Source organism: Lates calcarifer, linkage group LG12 (assembly GCF_001640805.2).
Source record: "Lates calcarifer isolate ASB-BC8 linkage group LG12, TLL_Latcal_v3, whole genome shotgun sequence".
NCBI classification, from domain to species: domain Eukaryota; kingdom Metazoa; phylum Chordata; class Actinopteri; family Centropomidae; genus Lates; species Lates calcarifer.
Window position 1 is genome coordinate 27,007,553 of NC_066844.1, and position 15,884 is coordinate 27,023,436.

Here is a 15,884-nt window from a genome sequence, read left to right on the forward strand (position 1 = left end):
TGTGTATATATAAAGTTGTTTACATGGTAACAGTGTTGACACTGAGGCCATATGCCCCGTTGATTCTGTTATTGAGATGTCAGTCTAATTTCCTGGCCATACGGACGGAGTGTGCAGAGCTTTGGAAGCGGTGTGTGTGCGTGCTGCAGGCTGCTTCCTGCGGTGCACTGGCAGGCCGTGTGTGTGGTGGGTATGACAGTCCAAATGTCTGCATAGATCCCTCCTTCCTGCCCCCTATGTTGGTGAACAGGTGGAGCGATGGCAGGCAGGCCATGGGGCTGAGAAAGAATGAGAGAGAGAGCGGGTGAAGAGGACTGCAAACCAGAAGGAAGAACAGTCAAAGCTGTATAATGAGCTGCAGACATGACAAACGAGTTGCAGTCAGTTAGTTAATTAGTTGTGAAGACTGCAGCAGAGTATTGATGTGTATACATACATGTGCATTCACATTTCTTCATTTAACGTTTCCCTGAATTCTGAGGCATTCTGTATGTTTTCACATGGTTTTGAACTCACAAAGTCTAAAATGCTTTTAATTCATCTAACAGGCGTGATTCCTTCTCCTGACTCCTCCTGAGTCCTGAGCTTAAACCCTCCAACATAGGCCTTTATAAACTGAGACCTGTGGCTCAGGGCCATGCAGAGTTCATAGCTGTGAAAAAGATATACAGGGTGCCATTGAAGCCAAAGTCTTAAAACCATGAAACCACATTTAAAAAGCTGCTCTCTGCTGACCCCTGACCCCCGAGACCTCACTTGTCTATTAATCGCTGATTCTAAGAAAAGTCTGATCCACTCTAAATGGAGACGGGACCCGGTCTTCATGGGTCTCTGAGAGACAAAGACGGCTTCTGATCCCACATCTCCCGACCGCCACACCCCCCCATCACACCCTCTCCAAACCCTTATCTGGTGGTCTCATTCAGCGGCGAGAGCATATTGAGAAGTTGCGTTTAACATTCAAAAGCTTTGCCGATCTTGTTAGTAAAGCGTGAAATAGCCCCGTCCCTTTCTCTCTCTGTCCCCACCCGCATCTTCTGGGGAGCTCAATGAGGGGGCATTCTTCTCTGCACAATAGGCTTCTTCAGCATCTCTTCTGTTATTGATCTGAATGGTCGAGAGTGAGGGGCTAAACTTTAGACATCTGGCTCATTGACGGGGGGGCTGGGTGGTTGGTTGGTGCCCTGGCAGTATGTGCTCTATGAAGTGAAGTGGGTTGGGGGGGGGCATTCTCTTTTGTGACTATAGACCTGAAGACTTTGCATTGATTTCAGCCATTGAGCTGCCAGAGAAAGTTAAAGTGGTCGCTTTCATTTACTTATTTATTTGTCATGATGAAGCTTCAGTGAGTTAAATTCCTTCTTTTCTTTTTATGGCTTTCAAACCAATGGTTATCTTTGATCTTCATTTTATTTTGTACATTTGTGTGTGTGCTGTTTGTTTAATATAGACAAATTAGTACAATATGAAAAAGCAGAGTTATGTCAAAACAACAAAATGTGGATTTGATTTTCAGTTCACTGCTGTTTCCACAGGACAGCAGTGTTTTTTAAAAAGCGTTCTGGTTTGTGACCCACAGCTGACCTCTCCTCTCTCTCTCTGCAGACAGTAGAGAGAAGAAGAGCCCTGCCATGCCCGGTTCTCCTGTGGATGCTAAGACTCATTCCAGATCAGCCCCCAGCAGCAGCACCAGCTCCACCATGCCACCCCTGCCTTCTGTCAATCCCAGCGGCCCCCGCCCGGCCTCTTTCTCCACCACAGCATGTAAGGGTCATTCTTAAAGTCTGACTCCTTCCTCTTCAAGCCTCAGTGTTATTTATTTAGTTTGTGAGCTGAGTTCATTTGTATTTCTGAGCTAAAACTGTCTCCTGAGCTCTTGGTCCTAATAAGTGAAACTAAATATCTGTCCACTCTAAACATGGATCATGTTCATTTTTTCCCTCCTCATCTTGCCTTTAATCCCCAGTAACCAATGGGAATCATCATTCCCCTCCGACCTTGAACGCGGTGCCATCTCCACCGCAGCGTTACAGCAACGGACCGTCCTCTTCCTCTTCCTCGTCGCTAGCGAACCAGCAGCTGCCGGCCACCTGTGGGGCTCGCCAGCTGAGCAAGCTGAAACGTTTCCTGACCACACTGCAGCAGTTTGGCAACGACATTTCTCCTGAGATCGGAGACAGCGTCCGAAGCCTTGTCCTGGCACTCGTGGTGAGTCATTTGTTGTTAAATGAAGCAGCATCTTGGTGTTAATGCTGATAAGGTAAGAGCTGATAATGTGTTGGTTTAATGTCTCTCATACTTCACTTTCCCTGTGTCTCCAGAATTCTACAGTTACCATTGAGGAGTTTCACTCACGGCTTCAGGAGGCCACCAACTTCCCCTTACGGCCTTTCGTTATCCCTTTTCTCAAGGTAAACACATCCTCACCCCCCACCCCCACCCCCCTCCATCCTCCTATATTTGCTTTGCATTTTTCTGTTGGATCAGCTTCCTTTTTTCTTTGTGGCAGAACCCCCCTCCCTGCAGTAAACCATACAGCCTGTGGTTAGCCATTCACCTTCCCATGCTGCATTATAACAAGTACTAACAAGTGCTAAACAGCAGCTCCTGAGTCATGGTGATGGAGAAGTAATAGATTCATTACACCTTTATTCAAATGTTTCCAAGGTACAGTGCAGTAGTCTAGAAATAGTCGGCTGTGTAGGTTTTCTAATTGAATCAGCTGCTTCTCAGAGGTTCAAAGTAGCTATCAAGGTTTGCATGTTGACTTGACAAGCAGCAGATGAGTGTGTGTGTGTGTGTGTGTGTGTGTGTGTGTTAAACAGCCTCTTGAGCCCCTTTGTAACCAGGGGAGTCTGTGAGAGTATACTTTTTAGGAGCCCATAAATCTTCAGTCAGTTGTACCGCTGTAACTTACAAGCAGTTGAAATCTGCTCTTTTTCCATACTTACCTCTTACTCACCTTTGGAGCCCCTCCAGCTGTCTGTCTGTCTGTCTGCGAGCGCTGAGACAAGAAACCTCTGTTCCCCTCCTTCTACTAATTTATTACAGCGGGGTGGGGTCCCCACAACTTAATTCCAACTCCTTCAGAGTAGTCTCTGAAGAAAGAGAGAAAAAGGGGGGTGGGGGGGTGAACAGATGGGACCAAGTCAGGGGGTGAGGAAGTGGAAAAGAGAGAGAGAGAGAGAAAGAGAGAGGTGGGTGAGGGGGAGAGAGGGAAAAGTGGGAACTCGGAAGTGTGAAACATGCCTATAAAGTGTTCCCTTCCCTTTTTTATGGGCTGCAGTGCGCCATATGGAGCCGCTGTCCCGTTAAAAGAGCATTCAGCTGCCAAGGCGCCGCCAATCTAGCATCCGCCCCGCTGAACCCCAGAGAGCCCTCTGCTGAACTGACACACAGCACATGTGTCTGCTATAGCTGGGGCCCCAGGGGAAGAAGGGAGGCAGAGGAGCATGGGAGACGGGTGAAGGAGAGCACAGGGCTGTTACAGAGAACAGAGCAGAAGGATCGACAGTGTGAGAGATGCTGAGAGTCAGTCAGTCAGGAGATGGAAGAGAAAAGGTGAGATTAGGTTTAGGTTTACAGAGTCTGCTACATGTACGTGAGAAGAGGAGGTCAGAGTCACAAAACTAGAACGGTATGGTTATTTAGTCTGTTTCTCAAGAACAGGGAGAAGAGGGAGTGAGGAAGTGGTGTAATTGCAAACACACCACAGTCTGTTCCTAATTAGGGAAATGTAGGGAACAAAAGCAAGATGGAAAGATACGACGGAGACAGTCACAGATAAATATAAAAAAAGACAGAGGGTAAGGAATGAGGGAGAAGCGGAGCCTGTGTATCATTTGTTTTGAAATGTTTCTACGTTTTTAAGCCCCTGTATCATCCTGCATATCTTCGCTGTGACCAGCGTACTGTGCTGAGCTCTCGTGTTGCGAGCAGGGGGCTGGTAACCAGCTTCAGCAGCAGCTTAGAAAACTCAGCCTTTTTCATTTGAGCAAGAGAAACCACAGCCACCATGGAGGCAGCCACAGAACAACACCCAGACCCAAACTGAGCCCTGCAGCCAGACCTCGAGGAGTCAGCCCCCTCACTCCCAGCCAGGCGTCCTCCTCAGCTCTGTCTCTGTCGTGTTACAGGGTGGTGGTGGTGGTCTGTCCACTGCTCCGTTTTCTCCTGATCTCTCAAGTATCTGAGGTGTGACGGGGTCAGTTAGGATGAAACCTCACGTTTATTCCTCTCTTGTTAGGCAAACCTCCCCCTGCTGCAGAGGGAGCTGCTCCACTGTGCTCGGGCGGCCAAGCAGACCCCAGCCCAGTACCTGTCCCAGCACGAGCACCTCCTGCTAAGCACCACCCTGGCCTCCTCTCCAGACTCCTCTGAGCTGCTGATGGAGCCTCCTGATGCTGCGACCAAGAGACACAGCCCCAGCAGGTCAGATAAGAGCTTCAAACCAGTATGTTGGTATAAAAACACGTAAACACAGTCCTCACTGAGAAATAACTCAGCTCTGTTTTCAGGGCTAAGGAGAACGGCTTCCACGAGCGTCCGCCTGTAGCCATGGAGCCGGCTGCAAAACGGATTTGCACCATCAGCCCCGCCCCTCGACACAGCCCCGCCCACCCGCTGCCCCTCAACGCCCAGCTTCACCCGACCCCTCCGCCCCTGCAGCACTACGCCCTGGATGACATCGCAGCGCCACACATCCTACACCGCGAGCACAGCCAGCGCATGCTGGAGATCCGCGAGCTCAAAGACAGACCCAGGCTCCCTGGTACGTGATGCGAACCCAAAATAATACTAAGTTATTTTCTGGCCACGTTTCTCAGTGTTTTTCCCAGGTTTATGACCAGAGACTTTTTTATTCCTTTCACATTACTGGTGATGATGAGAAGTTGAGTGTTGAGTCATGCTGGTAATAAAACAAACAGTGTCAGATATCGATCTGATATCAGGACGAAATCTGTTTTGTAGCTGTTATCCAAAGTGGTTGCAGACTCCCGTCTGTCCGTCTGAACATTAGATCAGTTATCAAATCATGTAAATTCACTGTTGGAGGAATCACGTTACAGCACACCACATAAACACTCAAATGGAAGGCAGCTGGACTCGGTTGTAGACACTTGAAGACGTTTCACCTCCCATCCAAGAGGCTTCTTCACTTCACATAAACACTACCAACTTCAGTCTGGCTCTGTACAACAGTGTGAGTGGCTGATAAACACCTTTTAGAAATTCAATAGCTTAATGAAAACAGACACATATCATATTGTGTGTGTGTGATAACGGGTGGTCTCTGTGTTTGTGTAGCCCGGATGAACCGGACCCCGTATGTCTCTGGAGTCCACATGTGTGTCTAAACAGAGCCATACTGTGCAGACAGGGAGCGTTGGATCTCCTCTGGTGTATATCCACCATCCATTCGGGGCTTGTCAGCACACAGTGGAAACAGCAGTAGCTCACAGACTGCAGGCACACACACACACACCTTGATATGTTCATGGTAGAGGTGCTGTGTTTACGAGGCCTTAGTCCCTTGTCTGACAGCCTCCCGCCCGCCTGCCGCCACTTAACTCACACACACACTCACACACATAAACACATCAGTCCACACACTCACGGCTTTGAACTGATGAACACTGATGAGAACCAGGAGTAGAGAAGAGGTTGAAGGGAAGGCTAGTGTGTGTGTGAGGGAATCATTATTCTCCTCAGCAGGCCCAGTGTGCATGTGGCCTCTTGTTGGCTTCTTTTTCAGTTTTAAGAGATTGTGGTTTGCATCTTTGCAGCCAGTGTGTGTGTGTGTGTGCGTGTGTGTGTGTGCGTGCATGGCTCTGTGTCAAGATGTTCTGGGGCTCTGCACGAGCACAGGCCTGTGTGTGCAAACTATTATTACTGTTAAATGTACATTACATTAAATATTGCTTAAGTCATAGCATTGTGTAATAACCAAACTGGAATCAGAGGTTTAGTTGTGTGTGTGTGTGTGTGTGTGTGTGTGTGTGTGTGTGTGTGTGTGACTGTAATGGTCCACAGTGAGTGTCAGACCGGCTGGTTGTGTTTAGAGGTGGAGCCACTCCACTCAGCCTGAGTGTCTCCCTACTGGAATGCTGTGAGCTCCAGGAGGGGAGGTGCTAAGGGAGAAGTTTGGGGAGTGTGTGTGTGTGTGTGTGTGTGTGTGTGTGGTTGACAGCTGACTTCCAGATGTGTTCAGGCTCTGGGAGCTGGGTCTGTTTTGCATCACAGGCTTCTCTTTTTCCCTTTCACCCCACCTCTCTTGCTCCCAGTCTCTCAGTCCACCTCACTTCTTTAGTCTTTTATTCTTACTTTACCTGATTCCTGTCGCTCTTCATGTGCGAGGTGCTGCCTCTGAGTTTGGAGTCTGTCACACTTTATCTTGTGGTGAAATGATGACGCTCTCTCTTTTTTAAACAGTGATACAGACACACACCTTTCACTCAGTCACTGTCACTTGTGGCATCTCTCATATTAAGAGGAATGTTAATCACGTTGGCCTGTGGTCTGTCTTGTGTGTGTTTTAATCAGGCACTAACGGGGGCTACCGCGAGGAGCCGGTGGACCACAGACTGACAGACAGAGAGTGGGCTGATGAATGGAGGCATCTGGACCATGTAAGTCTGCAGATAAGTCCCACCACCGCCCCTAATGGGCTGTGATATAGAGAGAGAATGTAAAGTGTTTTACTGTGGTCCTCAGTAAATCAGTGTTTCAGCTCTGCAGTTCATGTGGACATTCATGTTTCACCACTAATCTGTGAATTAAAGCATAACAAGGCTTTTTCCAGTAATGTGATGTTATCATCCCCTCAGACAGCATGAGCCCTTCCTCCACCAGCTGCCTCGTCTTCTGTTTCTTTCAGAAATAAGATTTGTTCACAGAAAAACATTTTTTGTGTGCTCAGGTGTTGAACTGCATCGTGGACATGGTGGAAAAGACGCGGAGGTCAGTGAGCGTGCTCAGACGCTGCCAGGAGTCAGACCGCGAGGAACTCAACTACTGGAGACGGCGTTCAAGTGAGCAGGAGGACCCACGCAAAGGAGGCTCAGGCTCCGCTCCCTTCTCCAAGACACACAGCCCCCACTCCTCAGAGTCAGGTAGGTTCTGTGCCGGCATGCCACAGAAACCGATCATTTAGTTATTTCTGTGATTGGCGCCTGCTGTTTTTTTATGAGAGAGGATTGCTTCATGACTCCAGGATGAAGCCAAACCACTGGAAATCAGTTAGCTGTTACCACTTCAGCCAAATTACAAAGAGAGAAATAGAAGTTTTGAGATGCTGAACCCTAAACGTCTGCCACACAAATATATCTGAGGTTTGAGTGTTTGAGCTCCACAGATGAATTTCAGACGCAGATATTTAAGTATGAAAGACAATTGTTTTCCAAATTTTGATGAGCTGAACTCCTGTTAAATATGAATGAGGATCATGGAGGAGAATCAGTTTCAGGTCCTGAAAAGCAGAAATGTGTGTGGCAGGAAAGTGTAACTGCTGGAAACTGACCCAGGGAAAGGGTCATCTGTAATGTCTGAATGATGAGATATGCTAAGGTTAGACTGTACATGATGGTACAGGGTCTGAGTACAGACCAGGACAGCCTCACTTGTCGATCATACTCCATACACCGCCCAGTGGTCTTTACTGGAACTGCACCCAAGTCACATGTCAGTGTGTTTCTGAGTCCTGCCTCAGTTAGTCTCCCAGTCTGCTGTGTACTGGCAGTGTTCTCTCTGACTGCCAGCCTTGCCGTCCCCCTGCTGGTCCGTAGTCACAGACAAGTGCCAGGACTGGCCTCCGCCATATCGGCCACAGAAGGGCCGTCCTGCCGTCCTGCAGGCTCAGAGACCCAGAGCTGGCTGACTCGCCAGAGCACCATCTGGGCCCCCAGCCGGGAAGCCTGCCTGCCTGCCTGGGCTCGGGCGGAGGAAGACTGTAGTGGGGGTGGAAATGATGGTGGGGAGGGTGAATGCGGGCTGGGCCGAGGAGAGAGGATGTAAATGAAGGGAAAAGAGAGAAAGTGGTGGTGAGACGGAGCATATAAGAGATGGGGGAAGAGGAGGCGAGCCAGCGACACAGAAATGAATAGAGACGAAGAGAAGGAGAGAGATTTGAGGGAACAGACAGAATGTTGACACAGCTTGTTGGTCCGCTATTCCCTCCAAGCCAAACACATTCCTTTCTAAAGTTGTCAGATCTCAGATCAGTCCAAGACTCTGATAAACAACAATTACATTAGTTCTGTGGCCTAGATACGCAGACTTATTTGCATCGACAACAAAATAAAAGACAGGATTATAAAGATAATATCAGCGCCTGCCTGTGTGGCCTTTCTTCCTCTGCACCTGTTACCTTGATGGAGCTGTCAGTCACAAACCAAACCATTATTTCAACAATTAATCATCTTAATATCTTTATAAGCCGTGGCAGGTGCTAATCCCTTCTGTCTCTGCTTCCCCGCAGACTCCCAGCGCGACTTTGCTCCACGGCCAGGCTCAGCATACGTTACAGATGAGATCTGGAGGAAAGCTGGTAAGAACACCATGAAATCAGAATTTAAAAAAAGCCACTAGGTTTTCTTAGATACAAGGATAATTGCAATTAATTTTCCTAAAGCAGGATTACAGAGAATGAATGTTTTGAGGTGGAACACACACAGAGTGTTACTGTGTGCCTGATCTATGGTCTGTTATTACTGATGCTGTCAGAGTATAAACAAGGTGAGCTAAACATGAAGTGCTTGTCCTCCCTGACTCACAGAAGAGGCGGTGAACGAGGTGAAGCGTCAGGCCATGGATGAGGTTCAGAAAGCAGTCGCAGAGGCCGAGCAGAAGGCCTTCGAGATGATCGCTGCAGAGAGGGCAAAGATGGAGAAGACTCTGGCTGAGGCAAAGAGGAAGGCTCAAGAAGATGCCATCATGGTCATCAATGAACAGGAGGACTCCAGCGAGGTGAGCACAGATGTAGGTTACAGAGCGAGTACAATGCATGGTTGTGTTGATTTTCTGTCCTGCATCCTCACAACTTCACTCTCACCAGCACTGCTTCCAGGAGGTGGTTTTCAGTTAAAAAAACTAAAACTCTGTGGTACATGTCTGGCACTGTAGCAGCTGAAGAGTCAGGAGTCAATATTAGACTTAGGTTCATTAGATGGACTCAGACATGGCTCTAAATGAATGCTAATGTTGCTACCTATCTGCTCGATGGTTAAATAGGCAACTGATTCCCAACAAACCATATGAACCCTAGAGAGTGATAGTGTGTCAGTGTTTAGAGCTTGTTTTCACTGCCCCCAAGTGGCCCTGAAAACAGCTAATTCAGGTTTAGTCCCACTGAAATGAAGACACAGATCTGTGTTACATTCTTGTGAAATCTCACAGTCGTTCCTCTTTTCCTCCTCAGTGTTGCTGGAATTGCGGTCCGTAAAGCTAGCGAGACGTGCAGCGGCTGCAACGCTGCTCGCTACTGTGGCTCCTTCTGCCAGCACAAAGACTGGGAGAGGCATCACCTTATCTGCAGCCCAGGACTTCAGGCTCAACCCAAATCAGTGTCTGCCATCACTGCGAGCAGGGTAGCCGCCGTGGCCACAGCGGCGGCAGCAGCCGGGGTATCCCCCATCGGCCTGGCTGGGGTTAAGGCCCCCGACAGCGTGCCTTCAGTCTCCAGTCCTGGTGGGGAGAAGACTTCGGTCGCTTCTCGCTCCTCCACTCCCTCCACCCCCGCCTCGGCCCCCGAGGCCAATGGACACTAGGAGGTGAAGGACTTCAGTGGTTCAACATGTCACCCGTCCTCTTCCTTAACAGGGAGGAACTGAATCAGCACCATGAGGGAACTATTTGTGGGTTAAGTTAGGATAACAGATTTTTCATCATAATTGGCAGATAAAAAAGGACAGATTATGGATGACTGTTTGAGTGATATGTCAACTGGGACTTTGGCTTTGGCAAAGGACAGAAGGACTCGTCTCAAATGCATCCATTGGAAAACAGATCTCCCTAACAGATGGAAACGTGTTTGTCTTCGTCCAAAAACCCCAAATCTTGGATCTGTGAGAGGAGGAAAAAAACTGCTGATTGATCTCAGTTTATCTCTGCCTGCGGGGAGGAAGTTATGAAAGAAAGGCATATGAGAAAACACAGGAGATTAGGAAACAGCGAGGTAGAAGGATGCCTCCCCCTCGAGTGATATTCTCACTTTGTTGTGTATAAATTTAAGATAGGGAGGTGGTGGTGTTAAATGTAAACAGTGTAATAGTACCAGCCATAAAGCATCTGTCTTCGTCCTGTAGGAAAAATCTGACAGTAGACCACGTACGATCGTCTCTGCAGCTCTCCTGTATACATAAATATTTGCTCGCCAACCTCTCGTCAGGTTTTCTTCTGTGTGAATGTGTGTGTCAAATGGTCGTGCCGTCAGTGATTATTGTAAAGCATATGATTACTTTTGTCAAAGCAATATTAAAATGAAGTGTTCAGGTATCTCGAGCCGTTTCTGCATCACCAAAGTTTCCAGTCACTAAAGAGAGAGTCATTGTCATCGCCTGTAAATGTCCCTGTGAACAAGAGATAATTACACACTAACACCCCCCGCCCCACACACACACACACACACACGTGTCATATGTACTTGTATAATGAGTTTAACTGAGGAACTCTTTATTTTTCATTTCTGATCATCAGACATCTTCAGAGAGCAGAGGTAAAGGTGATGCTGGTTGGACTGATGTAAGTGCAGGAAGTTTCACTTCTGACTTTCTTCTGGTTGCAGTTTCATTTTGGCACTTGTTCACATCACCAGTTGTGTACGGCAGGGTCAGATGTTGCTCTGGATCTTTCCACCACTGCAGTGTTTTCATCACAAAAGAAGATCCATTTGTAATACAGATCACTGATGTTACTCTGCTGCGGTGCAGGATTTAGAGCAGCGACTCTGTCCCACAGAGAATCTCAGGAGATAAACTGTATTTGTTTGTACAGATCATTCTGTTCTTTATTTCTTTTGTCACAGTTAGATTCAAGTCAAATGTTTAGTGCAGAACTTTGATATATCGTACTCTGCTGTTACAACTGAGACGTTGTTTCTTGTTTTTGTTGGTTGTAAGACTTTGTAAAGAATACTATGAGAGAATGCCTTTATTTTGTGAGCCACGATTTTCCCTTTGTTCTTTAAAACACGTTCTTTTGTTATGAGGCATAACAACTTCATATGAAAAAAGATATCTTGACATGAAGTATGAAATAAAGAAATAGAATTACTTCAGAATGTTCCTCTTCTCTTCTGTGAGTGACTTTATATTCAGGATAAGTGATGAAATGAAGGTAAACTCCATCATATCATAAATCATGGTGTTAGTTGAACATTAAATAAGACATCTCTCCAGAATCACATATCTTCATCTCAGAGAGTCACTGGGGGATAAAGACTGATCAGTGTGTCTGTGAAGATCCTCATTAGGCTGTAGATACATTTCACCTCTCTATCTACAACTCCAGCTGCCCTCAGTTCAACCTCTCCTAGATCCCAAATCAGTAGGTTTCAGCGTTACTCGATCAGTATTACCTGAAAATATATTCATCTGCTACAGAACCTGTATCAGAAGCTCGAAAACTTTGACACATAGGAGAATAATTTCAGTTAAATTCACAACACTGAATCCAAAACATAGTCTGGTGTTTCAGTTTGTGTACTTCATGCTGTGTTAATTGGCCTTAATGCTGCTGTATGAAAAGCTTTTCTGCAGGGCTCCTAACATTTCAGATATTTGGTTTCAGGTCACTGGTGCCCAGCTTGGCTCTGAGGGTTGAACTTAATGAGTGCAGTGCAGAGCTAATACCACTTTTCATTTTCATTACAAACCAGCATCATATGCAAAGAGAAAAAGATCTTTGCCTGCTCATTGTTGAGTTGTGTATGTTCTGACGAAGGTCTTACACACAGTGAAAACACTGCATGGATCTGAGCGGAGATGTTTTTCTATCATCTTGGACTTTTTGATGCTCCCAGCACCTTAGCAAAGTTGCCTGGGTTCGAGCCGTACTCACTCAAAACAAGCTGTTGTTTCTAACTTCATTAAATCAAAGACTAGAAACTTGTTTTACAGCTAAATCGATGGGTCGAGCTCCTCTCAGAGGCCACGAGTGCGTCTTATTCTTTGAATCCTCTTTGTCTCCTTGATGTTGTGAATCATTCAGTGACTCATGATTAAATATGCAAGAGGCATCTTTGAATCCAGGTATGAAGTAATGAGGAGGCTTTTGGCAAGGCTGAATGATTCTGAAGTGGGTGGAAATTCTGTCATGTATAATTCTAAATGTTTTCCATCTCTGAAGTTAATTCATATTCACGTCTGTTCATGTTGAAGATCTTTATTAAAGAGAACAGCGGATGTAGAAGGAGACTGACTTCAACACGTCCTGTTAGTCACCATCATGTTTGACAAGGAGCAAAATGTTAATTCAATCAGAAGCCGGATGTCAGTGGACAGCTGTAATATCATGTTTGACCACGAGGTGGCAGTATCTGATACTTTCTGAGAAGTGGTTTAAAGCTAGTCCATCCAACATGCTGCTTGTTGCACCAGTTCTCAGTGAAGAGGAACAGATGCCCAGTCTATCATTGATCATAGCCATTAATTAATCTAATATTAAATCATTTATTCCACAGATCACAAAAAACACAGCTCTCCAGAAATACTTCACACCTGACAGAGGTAGTCTAAGTATTATCTAAGTAAAAATATTCTCAATTCAATAACTCATCTTCCTTCAAAACTACACTACAGGCAAATATTACTACTAGTAATAATACTACTACTGTAGCAATGCAGCACATTTTATGAGCTCATAATGCAGTTTTATATCAAACTAACTTTATCTAACGACCTCACACAAAATGAAAATACTCAGGTACCAGTACCTTGAAATGACATTTCAAAATGTTACTTGACAGATGCACTTGGTGTACATACATAACAAACATAATGTAACACCAAACTGTGAGAAAAAATACTCCACTACAGGTAAAAGTAGTGCACTGAAATTATCACTTAGTATCTAAGTATTATTAGCAAAATGTACTCAAAGTATTAAAAGTAAAAACTAACTGTAGTACTGTGTACTCTGTGTTAATGCAGATGATGCATTCATGTGTAAGTAGTATTTTACAGGAGGAGTTGGAATAAAATGGTAAACAAATAACAAACACTTTAAATTAGTTCAGTAAATGTCTATAGTTATATTTCACTTCTGTACTGTCTGTCTGTCTGTCTGTCTGTCTGGGTGTAATATTTCTGTACAGTCTGTCTGTCTGTCTGTCTTGTCTGTCTGTCTGGTGTAATATTTCTGTACAGTCTGTCTGTCTGTCTGGTGTAATATTTCTGTACAGTCTGTCTGTCTGTCTGTGTAATATTTCTGTACAGTCTGTCTGTCTGTCTGTCTGGTGTAATATTTCTGTACAGTCTGTCTGTCTGTCTGTCTGGTGTAATATTTCTGTACAGTCTGTCTGTCTGTCTGTCTGGTGTAATATTTCTGTACAGTCTGTCTGTCTGTCTGTGTAATATTTCTGTACTGTCTGTCTGTCTGTCTGTCTGGTGTAATACTTCTGTACAGTCCTAGTTCTCAGTTGTTGATAATGACTCTTAAAAGCAGCATCTGTTGTTTGTCTTTGTGACAGCCATTGAGATTTCTTAAGCACAGATCTGTGAATAAAAGAAAAGTGTATTTACTGAGTTGATCTAAAAATGAAAGATGACTCATCTGTTGTCTCGATGTGATCGTGTGTGTCAGCACATGTGCCAGAATCACTGCTGCTCTTTATTTCTGTGCCTGTCTAGTAACAGCATCGTGACGTTTCAGATAATAGACTGAGCTTTGTTTCATGCTGAGGCTCACATGTTGCTCGGACACAACAAACGTTCTCTGTTTGTATACGTGCAGTTCTTTGCAGTATGGATGTACATACTGTTGGTCTGTGTGCACCGGTGTTGGAGCCTTCTAGACATGGAGCTGTTTATACCTTTAACTTTGTTTCATCTCACTCTGTTCTGCATCAAAGAGGTTCTGTTGGTTATTATTTTTATCAGTTGGCAGCTGCGGCGCCACAAGTCTATCTGCTCACAGAGGAGGGAAAAGGAGAGGCAGCAGAGTTGTGTCGGTGTGTGTGTCGGTGTGTGTTTGCTGGGGACAGGGGGGCGTCTCAGTGTGTGGTGAGTTACTTGTGCTTGTTTCTTGGCAAAATGCGACTACACAACGTTGTGATGATTGTGGGGAGAGACTGGTTTAATTATGAGCCTGGTTTCTGTCCCAACTTCTCGCTGCAGGCAGAGTAATGGATGTCACTTAAGATGCTGCCCTGGTTTCCAAAGCTCCTTTCATGATGCCTTAAAAACAGCAGAGACAAAGAAAACATATTCTCTCCTTCTTTTTCTTCTTAATATCATCTGCTTCGACAACAGCTCATTAAGAGTGAATCCTTCCACTAAAACAGAGTGTTGTCATATTGTTCTCGTCAACAGCTTCAGATCTTGCTCAGTGTGGTTTATTATGTGATTGGTTTTATTTAATGAGTCATAATTCTCCCACACAGCAGAGAGATTACATTTACTGGTTCCTACAATGACCTTTAAAGATGTGCAGTTATGTCACAGCAGAATTACACCAAACCTCTGACAAGTTAATAACTCTTCTTACTCGTTTGTTTTTCCACATGTGGAACACATCACGTCTACTTTCAGTTCAGAGGTGAATCGTTATCATTATGTCATGACTGTTCAAAGGGGCCTCAGATGAATCTGCAGATACATCTGTGTGTATTTGCTTCCTTGCTGAGAGAATGAGTAGTGATACTGCTCTTAGCATGAAGAGCCTGGCTCTGTTCAAACATCCTCTACAGCTCACTATATACACACACATCTTCAAACCAAAGCTAGTTATTTCCCTGTTTCCAATGCTTCTTAATGAGACACAGATAAATAGGTTAGAGCACAGAACCAGATGAACAGTGGTACCCAGCGGATTACTTGTTAATAATACATCTGACGTGGGCCTGTACTGTATCCTATAGCTGAGTGTTGAAAGGGTTTCACATACGACCAAGATGAGCTTTATGCATCATGAGGAGATGAGAACTACACAAGACCAAGACTCTACAGAGAAACTACAACAGACAAGGTCAAAAACCACAACAAAGACCCACACTGAGAGGCAGCGAGTCCAGCAGTCCCTCTGTCTGCTGACACCGGCACAGGAGCTTTTAAGCCTTGAAGCCAGGTGCAGCTCATTGATGGCTGATCAGGTTCCACCTGGGTGGAGCTACTGAGAAGACTATCATGTTGATTTACTGTATCGTACACTGCTGCTGCTACACTACACTGCACGAAATGTTACTTTCATATCTTCCACATTTAAACAAACACTAAGAAACTGCATTTTCAAAATCCATTTGACTCAACTATTGGATCTAATGAAGAGTGTTAGTTTGGGAAATAAATGACTTTTCAGGTAAATGGTAAAACCTTCAGTGTGAGGAGCCCCAGGTCAATGAGAACAAACATGTTCCTTCCCACACAATAAAGTTTCTAGAGTGAAAAGAAATGGAGAAAGTGAAGCATGAAATAGGACAACAGCTGCTGCTCTGTCAACACTGGATCTTTGGATCTCTGTGGAGATAAGCTGCACCTGAACACATCAGACAAATCATTTTTATCTGGTGTAATTTTCTCCTCTTTTAAATTTGGAGATTTATCTCCTCATGAACTAAATACTAGTTTTGAATATAGTTTGGGTTATGGTTAGTATATGATGTCTGTGAGCTGAATCACAGTCACATATTGTGAATCTGATACCACTGTGTTGACTTTCTTCAAGGTTTTCTG

General features: G+C 45.3%; 1 protein-coding gene across 1 annotated transcript in view; it reads left to right on the forward strand.

The window, feature by feature from the left end:
* cbfa2t2 (CBFA2/RUNX1 partner transcriptional co-repressor 2) overlaps positions 1-11,268 on the forward strand; it is a 34,278-nt gene extending 23,010 nt beyond the window's left edge. Inside the window, 11 exon segments of the mRNA XM_051074418.1 lie at positions 1,606-1,764; positions 1,967-2,208; positions 2,322-2,411; positions 4,247-4,431; positions 4,518-4,771; positions 6,544-6,629; positions 6,920-7,112; positions 8,477-8,545; positions 8,774-8,964; positions 9,416-9,433; positions 9,435-11,268. Coding sequence (XP_050930375.1) covers positions 1,606-1,764; positions 1,967-2,208; positions 2,322-2,411; positions 4,247-4,431; positions 4,518-4,771; positions 6,544-6,629; positions 6,920-7,112; positions 8,477-8,545; positions 8,774-8,964; positions 9,416-9,433; positions 9,435-9,764 — 1,817 coding nt within the window. The 3' untranslated portion in view covers positions 9,765-11,268.
* Positions 11,269-15,884: the final 4,616 nt, after the last annotated feature.